The sequence below is a fragment of the Dermacentor silvarum genome, chromosome 8 (assembly GCF_013339745.2).
Source record: "Dermacentor silvarum isolate Dsil-2018 chromosome 8, BIME_Dsil_1.4, whole genome shotgun sequence".
Classification (NCBI taxonomy): Eukaryota; Metazoa; Arthropoda; class Arachnida; order Ixodida; family Ixodidae; genus Dermacentor; species Dermacentor silvarum.
The window spans coordinates 120,802,516-120,821,273 of NC_051161.1; the positions used below are offsets into that span (position 1 = coordinate 120,802,516).

At 48.3% G+C, this 18,758-nt stretch overlaps 1 protein-coding gene across 2 annotated transcripts in view; it reads left to right on the forward strand.

Moving 5' to 3' along the window:
* Positions 1 to 18,758, forward strand: part of LOC119462379 (probable glutamate receptor) — a 125,757-nt gene that overhangs the window by 13,985 nt on the left and 93,014 nt on the right. Inside the window, exons 6-7 of one of the 2 annotated variants that reach the window (XM_049671837.1) lie at positions 423 to 527; positions 14,843 to 14,986. In XM_049671837.1, coding sequence (XP_049527794.1) covers positions 423 to 527; positions 14,843 to 14,986 — 249 coding nt within the window. The remainder of the gene's footprint in view (positions 1 to 422; positions 528 to 14,842; positions 14,987 to 18,758) is intronic. The other variant, XM_049671838.1, reaches the window with a different exon arrangement.

An 18,758-nucleotide genomic window follows, 5' to 3' on the forward strand; every position in this document is an offset into this window, starting at 1 on the left:
TACACTCACAAATAGTCAAGCTTTTCACTGTCAGTTATAGCTTTTCATAGCTTAGCAGTTCAACTGTCACCCACCGTGACAGCTTAGTGAGCACGCCGTTGCGCTGCTGAGCTCGAGGTCATGGGTTCGATATCGACTGCGGCGGCGGCATTTGGATGATATTAAAATGTGAAACCTCTCGTGCACTTAAATTTAGGTGCACGTTAAAGAACTTCGGGTGGTCAAAATTTAATCCGGAGTCCCCCGCTACACGACGTGCGTCATAATCAGATCGTGGCTTTGGCATCGTGAGACCCCGGAATTTAATTGATTAATCAGTTCATCTGTTTTGTCCGGCATAGTAATTTCTAGTATTTGTCGTATATTTTTGCTACTCTTTTCTGGAGCGTGAAATTAAAACGGACTACCTCTCGGGTTCGCAGGTGAGCTACGATGGATTCACAGGAGAGGTGAATTTCGACGAGGGCGGGGAACGGGAGCTGGACGACCTGCGGCTGTTCGAGTGGCACCGAGGCCGCAGCGAACACGTGAGCAGCTTTCGCTCGACAAACTGCGCTCGGGAATGCACTGTTCTTGAAGGATATGGGCATTTTATTCGGGCAGGGAAAATATCGGTCATGAGGTGACAAAAAACAGACAAAAACTAACAAAGAACGAAACTTGTAGGCGACTTCACGACCGAGTTGCTTCCTTTAAACGGAGCAAAATTTTCCTAATGTGTGAAACAGAGGAAAAAAAAAAGAACAAGGAGCAGAAAAAGAAAAAAAGACGATTCCTGCATCCTAAAGGTTTCCCTTCAGAACGTGAGATAAACACTCGCCAAAAGTTCATAATGAAAGTTATATGAACGTTTAAAATAGCGGTAAAATGTGAAATTTAGGCACGAACGACTGCTACATCGAAAGAAAAAATTAGCTTGCCTATTTGACACAAGCAGGATAGCGCGCGATGTCGTGCTCAGGCACTAAGAACTAGTTATGCGCTTCCGAACCGCGACTTTGATTCTGAACCTCGGCTAAGGTTCTGACTCTTGTTACCAAGCGCTTAGTTGCTTCATTTAGTAGCTTAGATTATGGAGGCACTAGTGTGTAACATCGTTTAGGAGTACCCTGTCTACGTTCTGCGTACTACAGTTGTAGTGCGATTACCATTCTTTGGGAACTTCGTGCACATTTCGTCACGGACGTTTCTAACATCTTTCACTCGAACTTGGGTGACTGAGTAATTGACAGTGGGTTAGCGTGTCTAGAACTACTTCTAGACACCCTAACAGGGTATGTGCCCGAGTAGGCAATTCGGGAATACCCAACTTGGATCACTGGGTACTGGGCATTGTGGACAGGATCACTGCGTGTGTGCTGGGGACCGGCCACTATGTTACGCCTACTTTGGTTACAGGGATTCTGCCGCTATTCGAAAATAAATAAATAAATAAATAAATAAATAAATAAATAAATAAATAAATAAATAAATAAATAAATAAATAAATAAATAAATAAATAAAAAGGCAAGCACGAGAGAGAAACACGGCCACTTCGCGTGCTTCGTCAAGCTCATTAATAAACACTCTGCACTTGTACATATCACAATTATGTCGTTGTGTCGTGACTTCCATCATTATAATCATCACAATAATCATCATCTTTTTCCATCATAGCGCATGAAACATATCCGCATCATAGATTACACGCCCATAATAATATTGTTAATGGCATTGAAGTTGCCATGGAATCATCCCCAAATGATGGATGCGCTGAAATTTCAGATAGTTAACAACCAATGACTTTTTTTTTTTTTTAAGGTCGGCCTTTGACAAGTCATGTTCGAAGCAATGTATAGGTTTCAACTGTGAAAAAAATCACTTCTACACATCTGTAACAGGACTTTGTTAGTCCATAAAAATATGCCCATCACTACTTTGTGCAATGTTGCGTCTTTAAACACGAATTGTGGGTGAACTGCTCTCATTGCGTAAGGCACTAATTTGTGCAATGTTGCGTCTTTAAACACGAATTGGGGGTTAACTGCTCTCATTGCGTAAGGCCGAAATATTTCCAACATTGTTTTATTGAGATTGGCCTAAGTTAAAAAAAAACTCACAAAATTTAATAAATAATTTTGTTTGTGCGCACGTCAGGAAGAAGGGATTAATTCCCTTCAAAGTGGCGACATAGAGCACATACTATACGAATATTCATGCGAGATGTCTGGCGAAATGCAAAAACGCCCGTTGTAGTGCACGTTAAAGAACCCCATGTGTCAAAATCAATCCGGAGCCCTCCACTACGGCGTGCCTCATAATCAGAACTGGTTTTGGCACGTAAAACCCCAGAAAGAAGAAGAAGAAGATGCGAGATGTCTAAAACATTGTTGATTAGAAGTATGGCTCTCAAGAACCGGCAACTGTCGACTCGCAAAGGTGAAAAGCAACGACTAAGAAAACAGGTTGTCCCGTGTCTAGTCACGTAGCTTGATCTTATTTCTAAAGCGATTGTAGCTCTCTCGTGCGTGTTTTCAGGAGCGACATATTGCGCAAGGGACCATGACATCGTAGCACAAGTAATGGGCGTGTTCATTACAGTGTACTCAACGATGTCTGTGGCCAGGCTAGTTGGGAATCCATTATCAAAATAGCACAACAGCAGACGGAAGACTAATAGAAGAGATTGATACAAGCGTATAGTTGCAAATACGATTTAGTTTCAAAAAGCATACACACACGTACATATATTTACTCGCACATGGGTTCGCTACTCAAAGTGGCGTGTGGGCAACTTGCCAAGGAAAAGGAAATAAGCATAGCCCTTCTCAATTCACTAGAGAAAACAAAGTAGACCAGGAGGGCGCATCATATTCTGTGCATTCAAGCTATGTCGACTCCTTATCAGACGAAGGTGACTTAAGATTTACCCGCACAATCACCCTTGGCTTTCGAAATCAGATGAAAAATCGCTAATCGCATTAACATCGCCAAATATCACCAAATAATTAGCGTAGCTTGCACTGGAGGCAGAATGCTAAAGAGACAGCGGAGCTTACGGCCACCTAGCTAGTCCTGGCTTTCGGGCTAGGCTAAGCACTACCGAGTCATCCCCAGCATTTTCCGGAATTTATCGCGAAGCGTGGCCTCTTCTTCGGGAGTACGAACTATCTTTGGGCGTCCCATGGCTTCTACTGATCGAGCGCCGCCGCGCACACGCTTACATAGCTCTTGTCTCAAAGTCAGCGGATGCGCAGATCCAATCGTTATCACGGCGCGTGCGCAAATCTCGGCGCGGCGGCGGAAACCAGTTGCGCGCAGAGTCTCCAAGCTGCTTCCGACGCCGCCCGCGTTTCCCCGGCGCGAACGCGGGAAACGGCGAAACGCGGGCGGCGTCGGCAGCAGCTCTGCGCGTTGCCTCGTTGGTGCTGCTACAATTTCTTTCTCTCTCTATCTCGCTCTCATTTTCTTTTTCCCTCTCCCGAGAATTGCGCGCACCGCGCACATGCTCTCCTTCCCTCTCCTTAACGTACCATGTCAAGGCAACATGTGCACGGCACGAGTGAGTGAGTGAGTGAATAAACTTTATTGTAAAATAAATTATTCAGCTGGCCTCATGCGAGGCTTATCTATGGTCGGGGCCGCTATTTCAGGGCTCCGCTGGCTTCCGCAAGCCTGTTAGCTCTTCTGACCAGGAGGATCTGGTCCTCTAGGTCTGAGCTGGCCAGCAGTGCCTCCCACTGATCTCTATTTGGATTTGGTATGTGAGGTTCGATGTTGTGTGATGTACACTCCCATGATATGTGGTACAGGGTTGGTGTTGACCCGCACCATGGGCACATGTCTCTAAAGGCTGAGGGGTGTATCTTGTGTAGTTTGTGTAAGCTGACGAAGGTGCCTGTCTGTAGCCTACGCAGATCGGTGGCCTCTTCAGCCTTTAGTTTTCTGTGGGGCGGTGGGTAGAGCATACGATTTCCTCTATAGTAGTTTAATATAGTGGAGTAATCGGGATCGATGGGCGTTAGGTCCTCTACAGCGGATGTGTTGAGGGCCCGGTAGTTAGCGTATCCTCGGGCTGCTCTATCCGCATGTAGATTCCCTGTGATCCCTTCGTGTCCCGGTACCCATGTAATCGTTTGGATAAATTCTTTTTGGTATTCTTCTTTGAGTTTGGTGAGAATTCGGTGTGCGTTCGTACCAACCCTTCCTCTTTGGAAATTCCTGCATGCTGTTTGCGAATCTGTTAGGATTGTCAGCGATTTCATTGATTTCCTTCCCTCTTGGATAGCGAGTGCGATGGCGACTTCCTCCGCTTCCGTGATGGAGCTGGGGGATATCGACCCGCTGGAGGTTATTGTTCCTCTGCAGTCAGTCACCACTGCTACTGCTTTCTTAGCGTTGCCTGTGTAGAGTGCGGCGTCGGTAAATCGTGCTGCATTCATAAAGCCGAATTTCCTTTCGATGTATTGGGCCCTTGCCTGCCTCCTGCCGGGGTGGAGGTTCGGGTCCATGTTTTTGGGAAGCGGGGTTACCTGGTACCAGCTTCTGATGGTGCGCGGTATTTCTTGTGTTTGTTTGTGGGCTTCGAGTTGGGCATTGTAACCAAGTCTCTCAAGCACGCTCCTGCCTGTGGGTGTTTGGAGGAGCCGGTTTTTCTGCGAGATGAGTTGAGCTTCGGCTAGTTCTTCAAAGGTGTTATGAAGTCCTAGGGCCAGAAGTTTCTCATTTGGAGTGTTCTTTGGTAGGCGTAGGGCAGTTTTGTACGCCATTTTTATGATTACATCTGCTTTTTCCTTCTCCGCTTTAGTTAGGTTGTAGTAGGGCAGACTGTATGTCACTCTGCTGACTACTAGGCTCCTTAATTACTAGGCGGAGTGTGTCTCCCTCCTTCATGCCCCTTCTTCTGCTTGTGACTCGCGCTATCATTCGGGCGATTTGTTGGGCCGTTGTTTTGAGGAGGGCGAGGGCATGTTGACATCTGTGATTGGATTGGAGCCACATCCCTAGAATCCGTACAGTCGTTTTCTCGGGTATGTTGCCTCCATCGATTTTGACTTCTATGCGTATGTTTGGGTCCGTGGGTACCGCTCGGTTTCCTTTCCCTTTCCATATTCTTATGATTTCTGATTTGTCGGGTGAGCACTGGAGTCCTCTTTGGCGGGCATATTGCTCTATTGTAGTGGCTGCTGTTTGGAGCTGTTCATTCTTATCGGCCAAGGAGCCCTTGGTTGTCCATATCGTGATGTCATCCGCGTAAAAAGCATGTCTGATACCCTGGATGTCTTGGAGTTTTCTGGCTAGGCCAATCATGGCGATATTGAAAAGAGTGGGTGAGATTACCGCTCCCTGAGGAGTCCCCTTGTTCGGGGGGTGGAAGGTTGCAGTTTCGATCTCTCCCAGCTTTAGCTCTGCTGTCCTTTGGCTTAGGAAGCTTCGTACGTAATTGTACGTTCGCTCCCCGCAGTTGGTGTTTGCTAGTCCTTCCAAGATTCCTTGGTGGCTCACGTTGTCAAAAGCCCCTTTGATATCTATGGCTAGGATAACGTGTTCGCCTGCATTCGGAATGTTAGTGAGTACCTCTTCCTTTAGTTGGAGGAGGATGTCTTGGGTTGAGAGCTTAGCTCGGAAACCGTACATGGTATCCGGCACCTGCCCACTCTCTTCCAGGTACTGTTGTAGTCTGACGTTTACTACTCGCTCAAAGATCTTTCCTAAGCAGGATGTAAGCGAGATTGGTCTCAAGTTTTCTATCGCCAGTTTCTTCCCGGGCTTGGGTATCATGATTACTTTCGCATGCTTCCACTGTTCCGGTACGGTTCCCTTGGACCAGTGGTCATTTATGAATTTTGTGAGAGCGACTACGGCTGCGTCGCTCATGTTTCTGATGACGGCGTTAGTTATACGATCCACCCCGGCTGCCGTGTTGCGTGTCGAGCTTGCTATAGCCGCTCTGACTTCTGCAACCGTGATGGGCTCGTCTAGCTCTGGGTTTGGGGTTCCATTGTAATTTTCTTCATAAGGGGTATAGGGGTAAAGTCCCCGTAACATTTGAGGTGTAGAGCCTTAATGATGTCTTCGTTTGTTCCTGGGAGGGTGTGTAGTAGCCTTTCCAGGGACTTTTGGCATTCGCCTTTGGTTTTTTGTGGGTCTATAATTGCCCTGAGGATTCGCCATGTTTTGGCTGTGCCCAGGGTACCATCCAGGGAGTCACAGAATTTTCCCCAGTTTGTTGTCACTAGCTGGTTCGCGTACTCCTCGGCTGTACGGGTAATCTCTGCAATTCTGAGTTTAAGTTTCCGATTATGCTTCTGTTTCTTCCATCTTTTCGTGAGGCTCCTTCTAGCTTCCCACAGGTGGAGTAAGTGTGGGTCTACTTCGGGGGTCTCGTTAGTTCTTGCGATTTCTTTGGCGAATTTTTGTTTCTGGTTACGGATCTCTTCGCACCACTTATCTAAGTCGGAAATTTCATTGGAAGTGGAAGTTTGTGCTTCTCGAAACCCATGCCAATCTGTTATTTTTGCCGTTCCAATCTGCCGCCGTATCTTCCCAGTTGGGATGACGGTGCTCACGATAAAGTGATCACTGCCTAGATTGTTAAGTGTATTTGTCCATTCGACCCTGTCACAGTTCTTGACTATGGTAAGATCCGGGGTTGTGTCTCTATTTATACTGTTACCCAACCGTGTAGGTATGGCTGGGTCAGTTATTAGCCTCATGTCTAGCTGGTCGATCTGGTCCAGGATGTTCCTGCCCTTAATGTCTTGTTTAGGGTAACCCCAGCTAGGATCTTTCGCATTGAAGTCGCCTACAATTACTAGCAGGCTACCCTTAGCAAGGTGGACAGTCTCCTTTAGTAGTTTACTGAAATCTGCCTTACTTTGGCTAGGGGGACTATAGATATTTAGTACGAAGGCGCTCTTCTTTCTATTGCCTTTGTATATGAGTTCCACGATGAGATGGGAGATCTCTGCTTCAGCGATTGGGTCGTGCCGAATTGCAGTGATTGTCTTTTGTACGAGTGTAGCTACTTTCCAATCGTTGTCGTTTGTGGTGTACACTTCGTATCCTTGGAGAGTGGGTTGGGTACCAACCTCTTGAAGGGCTATTATTCCCGGCGGGGTTTGTTGAGCGGCCACTATAGTTGTGTTAATAGTCCCTTTTTGCGGCGGTACCCCCGGCAGTTCCACTGCCATATTTCAAAGTTTTCTTTGTTCGCGTTCTTACGTCTAGCCATGGTTGCTTTCTTGGGACATAGCTGCGAGCCCCGGTCTACTGTATGGCTTCTCGGCTCGTTCTCTGATTGTGCTTCCTGTGGTTTGTTTGCGGATCGTCTTACTTATTTCGATCTGGTAAGCCTGTAGTTTCTGATCGAACCTAGTTTCTAGGTCTTGCATTTGTTTTGTCAGTTGTGTTGTGACTTGCTCTGTAATACGTGGCAGTATTTGGATGAGCATATCCTGAATTTGCTTCTTTTGGGCTTCCGTTAGTTCCTGTTTCTCCTCCTGCGGTCTAGGCCGTTTAGATGGAGCGGCTGGCTGTTGTTGTGGGCTTTGGGGTTGGGATTGCTGCTTCTTTAGCTGTGCATTCTCCCTTTCCAAATCGCCTAGTCTTATTCGCATGCGCTCAAGCTCGCGTTCAAGCTTAGTGAATTGTGTTGTGTTTGGTTGTGGTTTATGGTGGGAGGCTACTGCTGCCCAGCTCACCTCGTTACCGTTGGCTTCTTTCCTCTTCTTTTGTTGTTGTGGCTTGGTTTCGGGTTGCTTGTTGCCTCTGGAGCCGGACCTCGTCCTGGACCCAGATTTAGAGCGGGAACGGGATCTCTCTGGCGATGAGGAGCCGTCTCGGTCAGAGCTCAGCCACCGCTTCTTCGGGATGTTTTCCGTCTTGGGGCGGCTTTGATGTTTGGTAGTCTTCTTTGTTGGTTGAGTAGGTGGTCGGCCTCGTGGTGGCACACGCTTAAGTTTGTTGCGACACTCGGGAGCGGCGGTCACATGAACCCCCCCCGCACAGGGCACACTCGGGTTCACACTTGTGTCCTTCCTCTGGATTTTGTAAGTTGCAGTTCTTGCAGGCCTTGACTGTGGGTTCCGGGCAAACATCGGCCCGATGTCCCGCATTTCGACACGTGTAGCAGAACTGGCGAGTTGGCTGATAGATTCGGCAGGGGATCTCTCCTCCGTAATAGTAGACATACCGAGGAACAATCGGGCCGTCGAACAGGATGATTGCGGTCCTGGTCTTGCCGAACATGCGGGCGTGCATTATTTTGACGCCCTGAGTGCGGACTCGCAGGTTTGCCATCAGCTCGTCTTCGGTCGTTCCTTCGTCGATGCCGTGGATAACTCCCTTGAGGAGGTGTTCGGGAGTCGATATGTAGGCATTTACTGGGTGTTGCTTGCCTTGGATATTCAGGCTCGTAATCTTCATGACCAGTTCGGCAGTCCTTTCATAGGGTGTACTGACCACTATGATATTGGACCCCGGCCTCAGTCGCAGGAGGAAATCTTCTCCTCGGCACTCTTGCGGGCTTCCGCTGGCTTGTGAGATCGCCCGAGCCACTTGATGGGTTTGCAGATCCTTCACGGCGAGCCCAGGCTTTGGCCGTATCACGATTTTCATGTCGTTGCGCGGGAGGGGCGGCGGGCGGCGGCGCGGGCGGCTCCTTTCAGCCTTGCTTCCAAGCATAGTGCCGTTCTGCACAGGTGGTTTTACGAAATCCTTGTCGGAGCGTCCCCTATAGTTTTCCTGCGCATGTGCGCCGTACCTCGCCATGCTGACAGAGGATGCCATGTTATCTTTTTCTACGCCTTGTCGCCGCGCTAACCGTAGCTGCCCCTCGTGGCTCAGGTTTTTCTCCTCGTCGGCGATTTGGGCGTCTCGCGCCTGCCTTTTGAGCTGCTTTCGCGTTCGTAACGATAGAGCGATTTTCCACTGACCTTCTTTCGCGCTGTTCCCGGCGTCGGTGGCGGATCCTCGTTGATCACCCCGTCAGGCAATCGGAAATCCTCTTCGACTGCCCGAGGCATCCTCCATTTGGTCTTCGTTTTCGTGGTCCGTGTCCATAACGGTCACTGGGTGGTTCGGGCCTTTGTCCGATGGTTTTCCCTTCACCTCGTAGCGGTTAGACCGCGTACGGGCTCCCGGGGCCCCGCGTTCCCCTCCAGCCGGCAGTGCTGGCGTGGCGGTTCAGCGTGGTCTGGCGAAAGATGGAAATGTTGGGAAAACTAGGACTTACCTTGCCAAAATCTTGGTATCAGCGAGTTCCTGGCGTCTTCTGATGCCTCTGCGTCAAATTCCGTGGTGGTCCGATGATTTTGGGCGCTGTGTAGGTCATTCGATGACGGAGCCGATGTGAGTGCGTCCGCTCACTTCGACGCTCACAGCGTCCCTCTATACTCGCGGACAACTTTCTGTGGAACTGCACGGCACGAAGAGGAGGCGGGGCGAGGCACACGCCGCTCAGCGAAGTGATTGCTTGGTAACGCAGTGACGTCATAGCTCGGCGAGGTTTTGCGGCAGCATGGCGGCACTTTTTACGGTTAGCTAGAACAGCTTCGCTGTTAAAATTGTATGCGCCACCATTTTTCTTTCAGTAATCTGGCTGACGCGCTGGAGTTTTGAAAGTACTGTGGCGCAGCCTGGTGGCGTGCAACGAAGTTGGCTGGGTAGGTTAAGATGGACGGCACCCCTTCAGTTACAGAGGTTTCGCACGCTTTGTGTGTCGTATTGAATTCTGTGAGTAGTGTTCAGACTCGACAAGTGCTTTAAACGTACGCACGACCTTTTGCGCTACCGCCTGCATCGTCGGACATGGAAAGCAAGCGCTCTCTGTGTCGACAAACCGCGTCGAAATCAGGGGGACCACGATTACGCTGAGCAGCGCGCGGTCCCGAAACGCGGTAGCCGCTGTTATTGTTGCTTGGTAAATTGGCATGAACATGACGGTCGTAATCCTGATGTGTGGTTCTATCGGTTCCCCGGAAAGCTGTATGAAGCAGAGCGACGGGAGCGCTGGATACGTGCTGTTCGACGCGTGAAGCAAGTACGCAACAGAAATGCTGTCTGCTACGTATACATGTAGGGTATTTACAACCTATACATGTTGGGCAAGCAACGCGGCTCGTTCACCTGCCGAGCGCTCCGAACGAATTAACCAGGTTAACCAGGCAAACTTAACGAAGAGCTCCGTCAAGGCCAGCGAATGCCAAAACCCAAAGTATATATATAGTTTCAGAGCGCACAGCCAACTTTGCGAACTGCCACCGCGCACATGCACAATTTGAATAATTTTGTGGAGACAAATGTTGAAAATTCCGCGTAACTGCCGTACATGCTCCAAAAGTGCTTGCGCGCTTGACTGTGCTGCAGAAATGGCATAGACCAACTGCGGCCCGAATTCGGGCCGCCGATGGCCGCGGCCAGCCGTCGTCGGTGGTGGTGGTGGGGGTGGTGAAAAACTTTTAATTGTACGACAAAACGTACGAGGAGGTATGCTCGGGACGACCCTGAAGAGGCCGCCCCTTACAAACACTTGGTGGAGTCCCTAGTACGGGACCCTAGTGGCAGTAGCTGCCGCCTGGGCGCGCTTAACCAAGGCCTTTTGGGCCCGTAGGTCTGAGCAGCCAAGCAGGGCAGCCTCCGAGTCCTCCCGGGTAGGGTTAGGTAAGAGGGAAAAGGCAGGGTTGGATGGGCAAGCCCACACAATGTGGTAGAGGTCCGAAGACTTCTCCGCACAGTGCGGGCAAGCTCCAGTAAAGGCCGGATCGAAATGTTTAAGAGCCGCCGGGCACAGCATGGTGTTCGTGAAGTTCGTGGCCGGATTGATAGTAATCTGTAATTTCTGTATACGAGTAGATTGGGTTGGGGGTGGAGTCCTGATCGGCGGGGTCAGAGAAAGAAGGAGCCCGGTGAGAAAGCGCGCGGGCGGCAGCATCCGCTGCCTCATTTCCCTCTAATCCCATGTGAGCAGGAGCCCAAACGACGTATCGGGGGTCGGGGTCTCCGGTTCGGCAGCTAGATTGAAGGACGCGATAGGCCAGGAATGGTATCTGACCGCAGATTGCTGTCCCTCGGGGACCGGGGTCGTCGCCCACGCCATGGCGTCGGGATCGTAACCGCGTTGAGCAGAGAGATCTGCCATCTTGCAAGACCGGTCCGTTCTCACCCGCGCGCCGACGTATACCGTTGGCTCAGCGCCGGAACGCTGAGGGCAGAACGGAAAATCTCTCTAAGTTTGCCAAAAATGGGCTCACCTGGATGAGATTGGTGTCCTCGGGTGCCGGGCAGCTTTAGGAGTCCGATGGAAGCAAAAAATCACAGCATATCCACGGGGTGAATGATGATGAGTGGGCGAAGCTCCGGATGGAATCATCGGATCTCCCGCTTAAGGGGACGCTAGCACAAACGCGTTAGAAACGTGCAGTACTCTCTAGTAAGGGGGAGCGGCCACAGCGTCTTACGCAGCCATTTACACATGCCGGAACGTGCACCGCGTTTGCCGACGCCATCACATGACTGCTGAGAGAGTATACCCCCCGTATTCATAAACGCTCCTCGACTTGAACTTGACTTGCCGCCGCCTTGGGCAGCGCGTTCGAAACGCGTTGAAGGTAAGGCGGAGAGGCCACAGCGTCTTACACCAGCTTCTTACACGGGCCGTAACGCGCTAGCACAAACGCGTTAGAAACGCGCTAGAAACGCGGCCTTTCGTTAATGTTGGGTATTTATTGCCATCGTGGTGCGTGTGTCTATGTGCGCTTCGTGGCGTAATGGTTAGCGCCGCGCGTTCGGAAGCGAGGGGTCCCTGGTTCAATTCCGCGCTACGGACACAACTTTCGGAATTTTTTTTTCATAAAACGCCGGAAGCGTTCTCCGGAAGCCGGAAGCTGGCTTCCGGAACCGGAAGCGGAACCGGAAGTGGAAACGGAAGCGGAACCGGAAGTGAAACCGGAAGCGGAAGTCGGCTTCCGGTTATACTATACGTATACATATATATGTATATATGGGTATACACATACATATACGGACACAACGCCATCTATTGAGCAATTCATAAAACTAGACGTGGCTACCTACTACGACGGGGACGAACGGGTGCCGCTATAAGGAGCTTCGCCCCTAAAATTGAAGGGGTTGCATGAAATTGACCGTGGCTTTCGTCAGTAATTGACGGAGCCGATGCACCACACCACGCAAGAGGCAAACGCCAACCGCGTTCCCGTCGTCGGTGGATCTTTCACGATTCCGGCGGTCCCATTGCGCTCCTGAGCTTTCAGCAGCGTCCGGCCACCTTTCCGCCTACTCGAAACCAATGAACTCGCCGTAGGGGGTGCTGTTAAGCGGCGCTTTTGCAGCGCCGCCTGGGCAGCAAGTGCTTCCCATACCAATTTCTCCTGCTCTTAACATTTCGATGTCACTGATAAGTCGCGCTCCTCTTTTGAAACTCATCTTCGCGGCTCTCGATGAAGTCTCTATTGTGGCGGTGAGAGGAAATGATCATGTGTTTCCAACTTGCACCCATCTCAAGTTATAATATATTGCTTCTCAATTAAAAGCAACGAGCACTGAACCAAATTCTCTGCAGTCAATGTTCTTGCGTCACGGTATGGCAAATGTTGAAGAAATATTTCATTGAAAGTGTTAAAAATCCCGTGAGAGACTTGGACGGCTGTGCAGCGGGGATCCACTTTGTAGCAGCTCCAGCAGCTCGACGGAGTATCAATGGACAAATCTTTCCTCCTCTTTCCTGTTCGATATGTGTATAAGTACCAATGACGTTTTAGATGCGAAGCATCTTATGGTCGAAGCTATGTCAATCCCTCCCTCCCTCCCACATGCGGCGTCCACACCCGTACTGCGCATGCGCGCACTCCTTCCCTTCCTCTCCTCTCCTTGTCTCATCTCCTCTCCTCTCGGCATTCCTCCTCTCCTAGCAACATGGCAGGAGAGGAGGAATGGAACATGGAATGGCAACATCTGCGGCTCCGCGCGCGATAATGCGAAGCAGCTTAGGTTAGAGGCGCTACGGTAGGCGCCCCAGAGGCACCGGGAACAGTCACCAACGCCGCGCGCGTTCGGTGCGAACGCGGGCAAAACGCCGACGGCGTCGACAACAGTTCTGCGCGTTGCTGGTGCTGCATGTCCAAGTTTATACAGCTGATAAAACTGCCTTGAGTCGACCCCATGGATGCTTCGCATACTACTCAGGATTCCCCTACGGGAAGATGGTGTAAACTTTTTTTCTCTTTGAGCCCTTTCACTCAGGACATTTCAATGTGTTTTCATTACTGATTTTAACTGCTCTTTTGTGTCTCACTGGCAATGAATTCAGACTCGCGATTCATTTTAAAGAATAGCAATTAGTACCTTCGAATGCGCGTGTATACTAGATGAAATGCCATCCAAAAACGAAATCGCAATCTCAAAAATGATTTCATTCACATTTCCCCCCTAGATCCCTACTTCCGCACTTCAGGTATCTCCACATGCACCCAATTGTACCCGTTACAAGGGTGTCTCGCTAATGTGCAAACAACAATCGTAATAGATGCACGTGAGAAGGCCAGGGCAAATATGTTCTCTCCTTCACTTGGCTGGCCTTTTGTTAGTAATTTTTCTTCCATTGTTGAAGCAGAGCTGTTGGGGATCATTACCGCCCTGCGTAAGCTCCCTCTATATGCCTTGACTGATATTATTTAAAACCTCCTTCATAAGTACAGGCCGTAAATTTGACCAACCTTTCTTGTGTTTTCTATGTATGTGTGTACCGTTTCGCAGGCACAAGATGAGCAAACGTTCCGCTGGTGCATCCGGGGTGTTACAGCGGATGCAAGCAGCGGAAAGCTTCTTCTTGATTCTATCACACTGTGGGGGTTATAAGGCCACTGCAACGAAATATTGGGCCGCGTAAAGGGCCTTCTTCGGATAGTGTAGACTCCCATTCCGATAATGTAGGCTCAGTGCAAAATCTTACGTTTGAATGACCGAGTGGACGCGTCCAGAAAGGATCGCAAAAGTACACGTATTTGATGCCGAAACTGAAAAGAAATCGCCGTCATTACCGCTCGCAGGAAGTGACGCATTATCCAGAATACGCAGCTCCTGGCCATGACCTCCGAGATTAGGTGCGGCCCGAGATGAGCAGAATAATCTCAGAGGCGACGTGACGGGACTTGCATCATACCTGCTAACCGCCAGACGCATGCCTCGTCTGCGTAGGTGCTGTTTAATAGAGGCTGCCGATGAGAAAACTTTACTATTACCAGCCTTGCAGCTTTGCCAAGATTTCATCAGTAGTATTTACTACTGATGTATAGCCAATTTAGCCAAGGTGAAATTTTGTTGCAGCTCTCCTTTAAGGCGTGTAGGCCGCCTCCAGAAGCAGGGAATACGTGTACGAAAAAGAAGCTGCTTTTCAATAACGCTCCCCTGTGATGATTTCCATGAAAAATTCTTTGAGAAACACTCACGCGTACAGCCTTGTTGCCGCATGCTTTAGTATTCATGGACCATAGAGGTCATATCGAGGGAATTTGTATCATACAGGGCATTCAGTAGATATCTAATACATGGAGGTCAGACTGTACAGTCTGTGCGATAGAGTTTTGCTAGTATCAGGGATATCTGTGTGCGAATCGGATTTATGTTATTACTAAATGCTGATTCTTTAGGCTCGCGAAACAATATGCGCAAGTCTAGGTTAATAAATACCGTAATGAAGTGGTATAAGCATTGCTGTTTCCTATAACGGCCAAGGTACAACCGTGTATATTTGTCATAATGATCCAACAGAAGCAGCGCGACAGTGAAAATCAAGTTTAACATGGAAATCCATCAGTGTGCTGAAGCCCATTAATTGTCCAGGTGGCCACGTGGAGCGCAGAAAAGGGCCTGGACTTTGTGCACGACCCGTACGATGACGATGGAGTTCCGGGAGGCGAGGGTGTTGACGACTCCATTGACGAGAACTCCCTCGAGAACCGGACTATCATCGTGACCACCATTCTGGTAAACCCACGTTCAACGTATCAAGTGTCGCATACCGTTATGACCTGAACGATACATAATTATCGCTTATGTTTGAGCTGTAAGTTTATTGATTTGCTTTCTACTTCGTAACCTTTAGTAACTTATTGTACCCTCCAATTTAATATTTACACCTCCTTCCCCCCCCCCACCTCTACCAATGTAATGGCCTCTGGATCTTTAGGGTATTGAAATCAATAGACTAATATCAACTACAAGCTCACAACAACGTCAATTTGCTAATCCTCTCACCTCGTTTACGCAAGAAATAGCTGCGTGCCCTAGACGTAATATTGGCTCATGCATGGGAGGTCTCCGCGTGGAAAACCATGTAGAGCTGTCAGAGATATTGCGCGGTTCAAGAGGTGGTTTCGCGCCGACAATCGGTCGCTGGGGCCAGTCGATTTCATCAAGTAACGTCGGGGCTTCCTTGTAAACCTGGAATGCGTGGGGCAGTGGTCCAACAATTTTTGTCTCTAAGAGTGGTGTATGATCTAGTCCGTTTAACACTCTCCTAAGAATGCTCCGCTCGATGAAGTAGGCTTTTGTAAAGGCCGCTCCTAATCAGAGGCGCCTCCGTGAAGTTGCATCACTGCGGGAAAGGTGCTTCCTGTAAATCTATTACACGCGTTTATTTGCAAAGGTCCTGTGAGTGGTGAACATGACTCGAAACAAGAAATCACGTAAAAACAACAAACAACGTCAGAGCACCGTCGCGGCCGGCCCGGTGCACTTCTAGATGGATGTCAGTGACTGCAAAATTGATTGCCTTAGCTAGTGTCCAAATCTCCTTGTTTACTACAAGCAGTACCCTTTCAGTTTCGCCCCCTTTCAACCCCTTCAACTTCTCGCATCCTGCACACTGCGACTTTCAGTTCCTTGGAAACGTTCCTGTGATCGGCCAACCCCTTCCTACAGCTATTTGCTTGTCGATCCCTGCCCCCCGTCCCGGTAGTACGTCAGTTACTCATCCCATTATCAGCACTAGGTGTCGATCCTTCAATGCGTCCCATGTGTCCCATAGGTGTTGATTTGCATTCGCTATCACTTCCGTAACCGATTTCTCGGGAAATGCGCTAATCTGCACTCTCTCAGCTGCACCTACTCTCTTATCATCACTTCTACTTTATGCATGCTGGAATCCCCAACAGAGACAACAAAACGCTGTTGCTCCTCCTCGTCTTCGGTAGCTGCGACTGAAGTCGCAATGCAACCATTATCTTGTACTCACAAGAAGTCGTTTAAAAATAACCTTACTTGTAGGAAAACAATTCAATTAAAAATACTATTACTCGTTACATACCTATACCCGATGAAAAATACCCGGAAAATGATAAGCATAAAAAATCTAGAATGCTTGTTTAACCTAACACTTCTAAAATTCAAATTTGCGAAAAATCGAGTGATAACATATCGCATTGCCGCGCTGATCCTGCTGCGCTGACAAGGCACGTCCAGTGGGCACGTCTGTTCCCTTTGGCGTCCATGATGATGATCATGATAATGTAATTTAAGGACATTTTTCTCTGAAAATTCGCAGCTAATATGAATCAGCCGTTATGTGCTTTACGTTCACAACTACGGAAATATTTGTAATTTAGCACTCAACAGAACTAAACCACAAAAAACAAGGACAGACGCCGCAATATGCTTTCTTAACGAAACCGAGGCTATTCCTGGAGGTATCGATGCACTACAAGTGCTTACCACGATGACTGTACTAGACTTAAACGCCATATTCTCCTCTAGTAATCTCAGTAAGAGCCTATTGCATTATCCAGGTGTTATAGCCTCTTAGCGCGGACGTGTAATAGCCTAGACGTAGTGAGGGTAAAATCAGACCAATTCAAGTTGGTGCTCGCAAACAAATATGTAGCTTTAGAACAGGTAGATGAAGATAACATAGAGCTAGTAATGAATGAAACCGTAACTAAGCTGATCTCAGAAGCAGCAATCGAAGTGGGAGGTAAAGCACCAAGGCGACCAGTAGGTAAGCTCTCCCAAGTAACAAAAGACATAATAAAGAAATGACAAAGCATGAAAACGTCCTACTCAAAAGATCAGATAGAATTCGATGAACTGTCAAAACTGATGAACAGGAAGGAAATAAGGGAAATTTTAAATTTTATGTGTGAAAGATTGAGGAAGCCGTAAAAAATTGCCGCAGCATGAAATCAGTGAAAAGAACATTTTGCATAGGACAAGGCAAGATGTATGCACTGAAAGATAAGCAGAGTAATATCATCCGCAATTTCTATGACATAATAAGATCTGCGGAAGAATTATATACTGACATGTACAGTACCCAGAGCGACCAAGCTACTTTCATTCGAAGTAGTGATGAGCAGGATACAGAGACTCCTTCTATAATCAGCGAAGAAGTTATAATGGCCTTGCAAGACATGACCAGGAGAAAAGCTGCTGGAGAAGATGGAGTAGCACTTCATTTAATCAAAGGTGCAGGGGATCTCATGCTTGAATAGCTTGCGGCCCTTTATACGAAATGCCTTACGACTTCAAGTGTACCAGAAAGCTGAAGAACGCCAACATTATACTAATTCATAAAAAGGGAGACGTTAAAGAATTGAAGAATTATAGACCCATTAGCTTCTTTTCAGTACTGTATCAAAATTCGCCAAGATAATTCCTAATAGAATAGGGCAACACTTGACTTCGATCAACCAAGAAAATAGACAGGCTTCAGGCAGGGATATTCTCTCTATATAGCTTTCGTAGATTATGAAAATGCGTTTGATTCAGTAGAGATACCAGCTGTCATAGAGGCATTGCGTAATCAAGGAGCACAGGAGGCATACGTGGATATCTTCGCAAATGTCTCCACAAGAAAAGTGGAAAGTGGAAAGGCAAGGAAACAGAATCTCTCCAATGCTATTCACTGCTTGCTTAGAAGTATTCTAGCAATTAGACTGGGAAAGCTTAGGAGTAGGGATCAACGGCGAACATTTCACCAACCTTCGGTTTGCAGATGACATTGTCTTGTTCAGCAACCATGGGGACGACTTGCAACAAAATGATTGAGGACCTTAACCGACAAAATGTAAGAGTTGGGCTGAAGATTAATATGCAGAAGACAAAGATAATGTTCAACAGCCTGGCAAGGGAACAAGAATTCAGGATCGCCAGTCAGCCTCTAGAGACTGTAAAGGAGTACATTTATCTAGGTCAACTACTCACGGGGGACTCTGATCATGAGAAGGCAATTTACGGAAGAATAAAATTGGGTTTGAGTGCATACGGCAGACATTGCCAAATTCTGACTGGGAGCACTGTCGTTGAAACTAAAAGTCTAAAATCAGTGCATGCTACCGCTGCTAACATATGGGCCCGAAACTTGGAGGCTAACAAAGAAGCTCGAGAACAAGTTAAGGACCGCACAAGAGCGATGGAGTGGAAAATGTTAAGCCTAACGTGAAGAGACAGGAAGACAGCGGTGTGGATCAGACAGCAAACGGGGATAGCCGATATTCTAGTTGACATTAAGAGAAAAAAGTGGATCTGGGCAGGCCATGTAATCCGTAGGGTGGATAACCGGTGGACCATTAGAGTTACAGAATGGTTATCAAGAGAAGGGCAGCACAGTCGAGGTTGGCAGAAAACTAGGTGGGGTGATGAAGTTAGGAAATTTGCAGGTGCAAGTTGGAATCAGCTAGCGCAAAACAAAGGTAACTGGAGATCGCGGGGAGACGCCTTTGTTCTGCAGTGGACATAAAAAATAGGCTGATCGTGATGATGA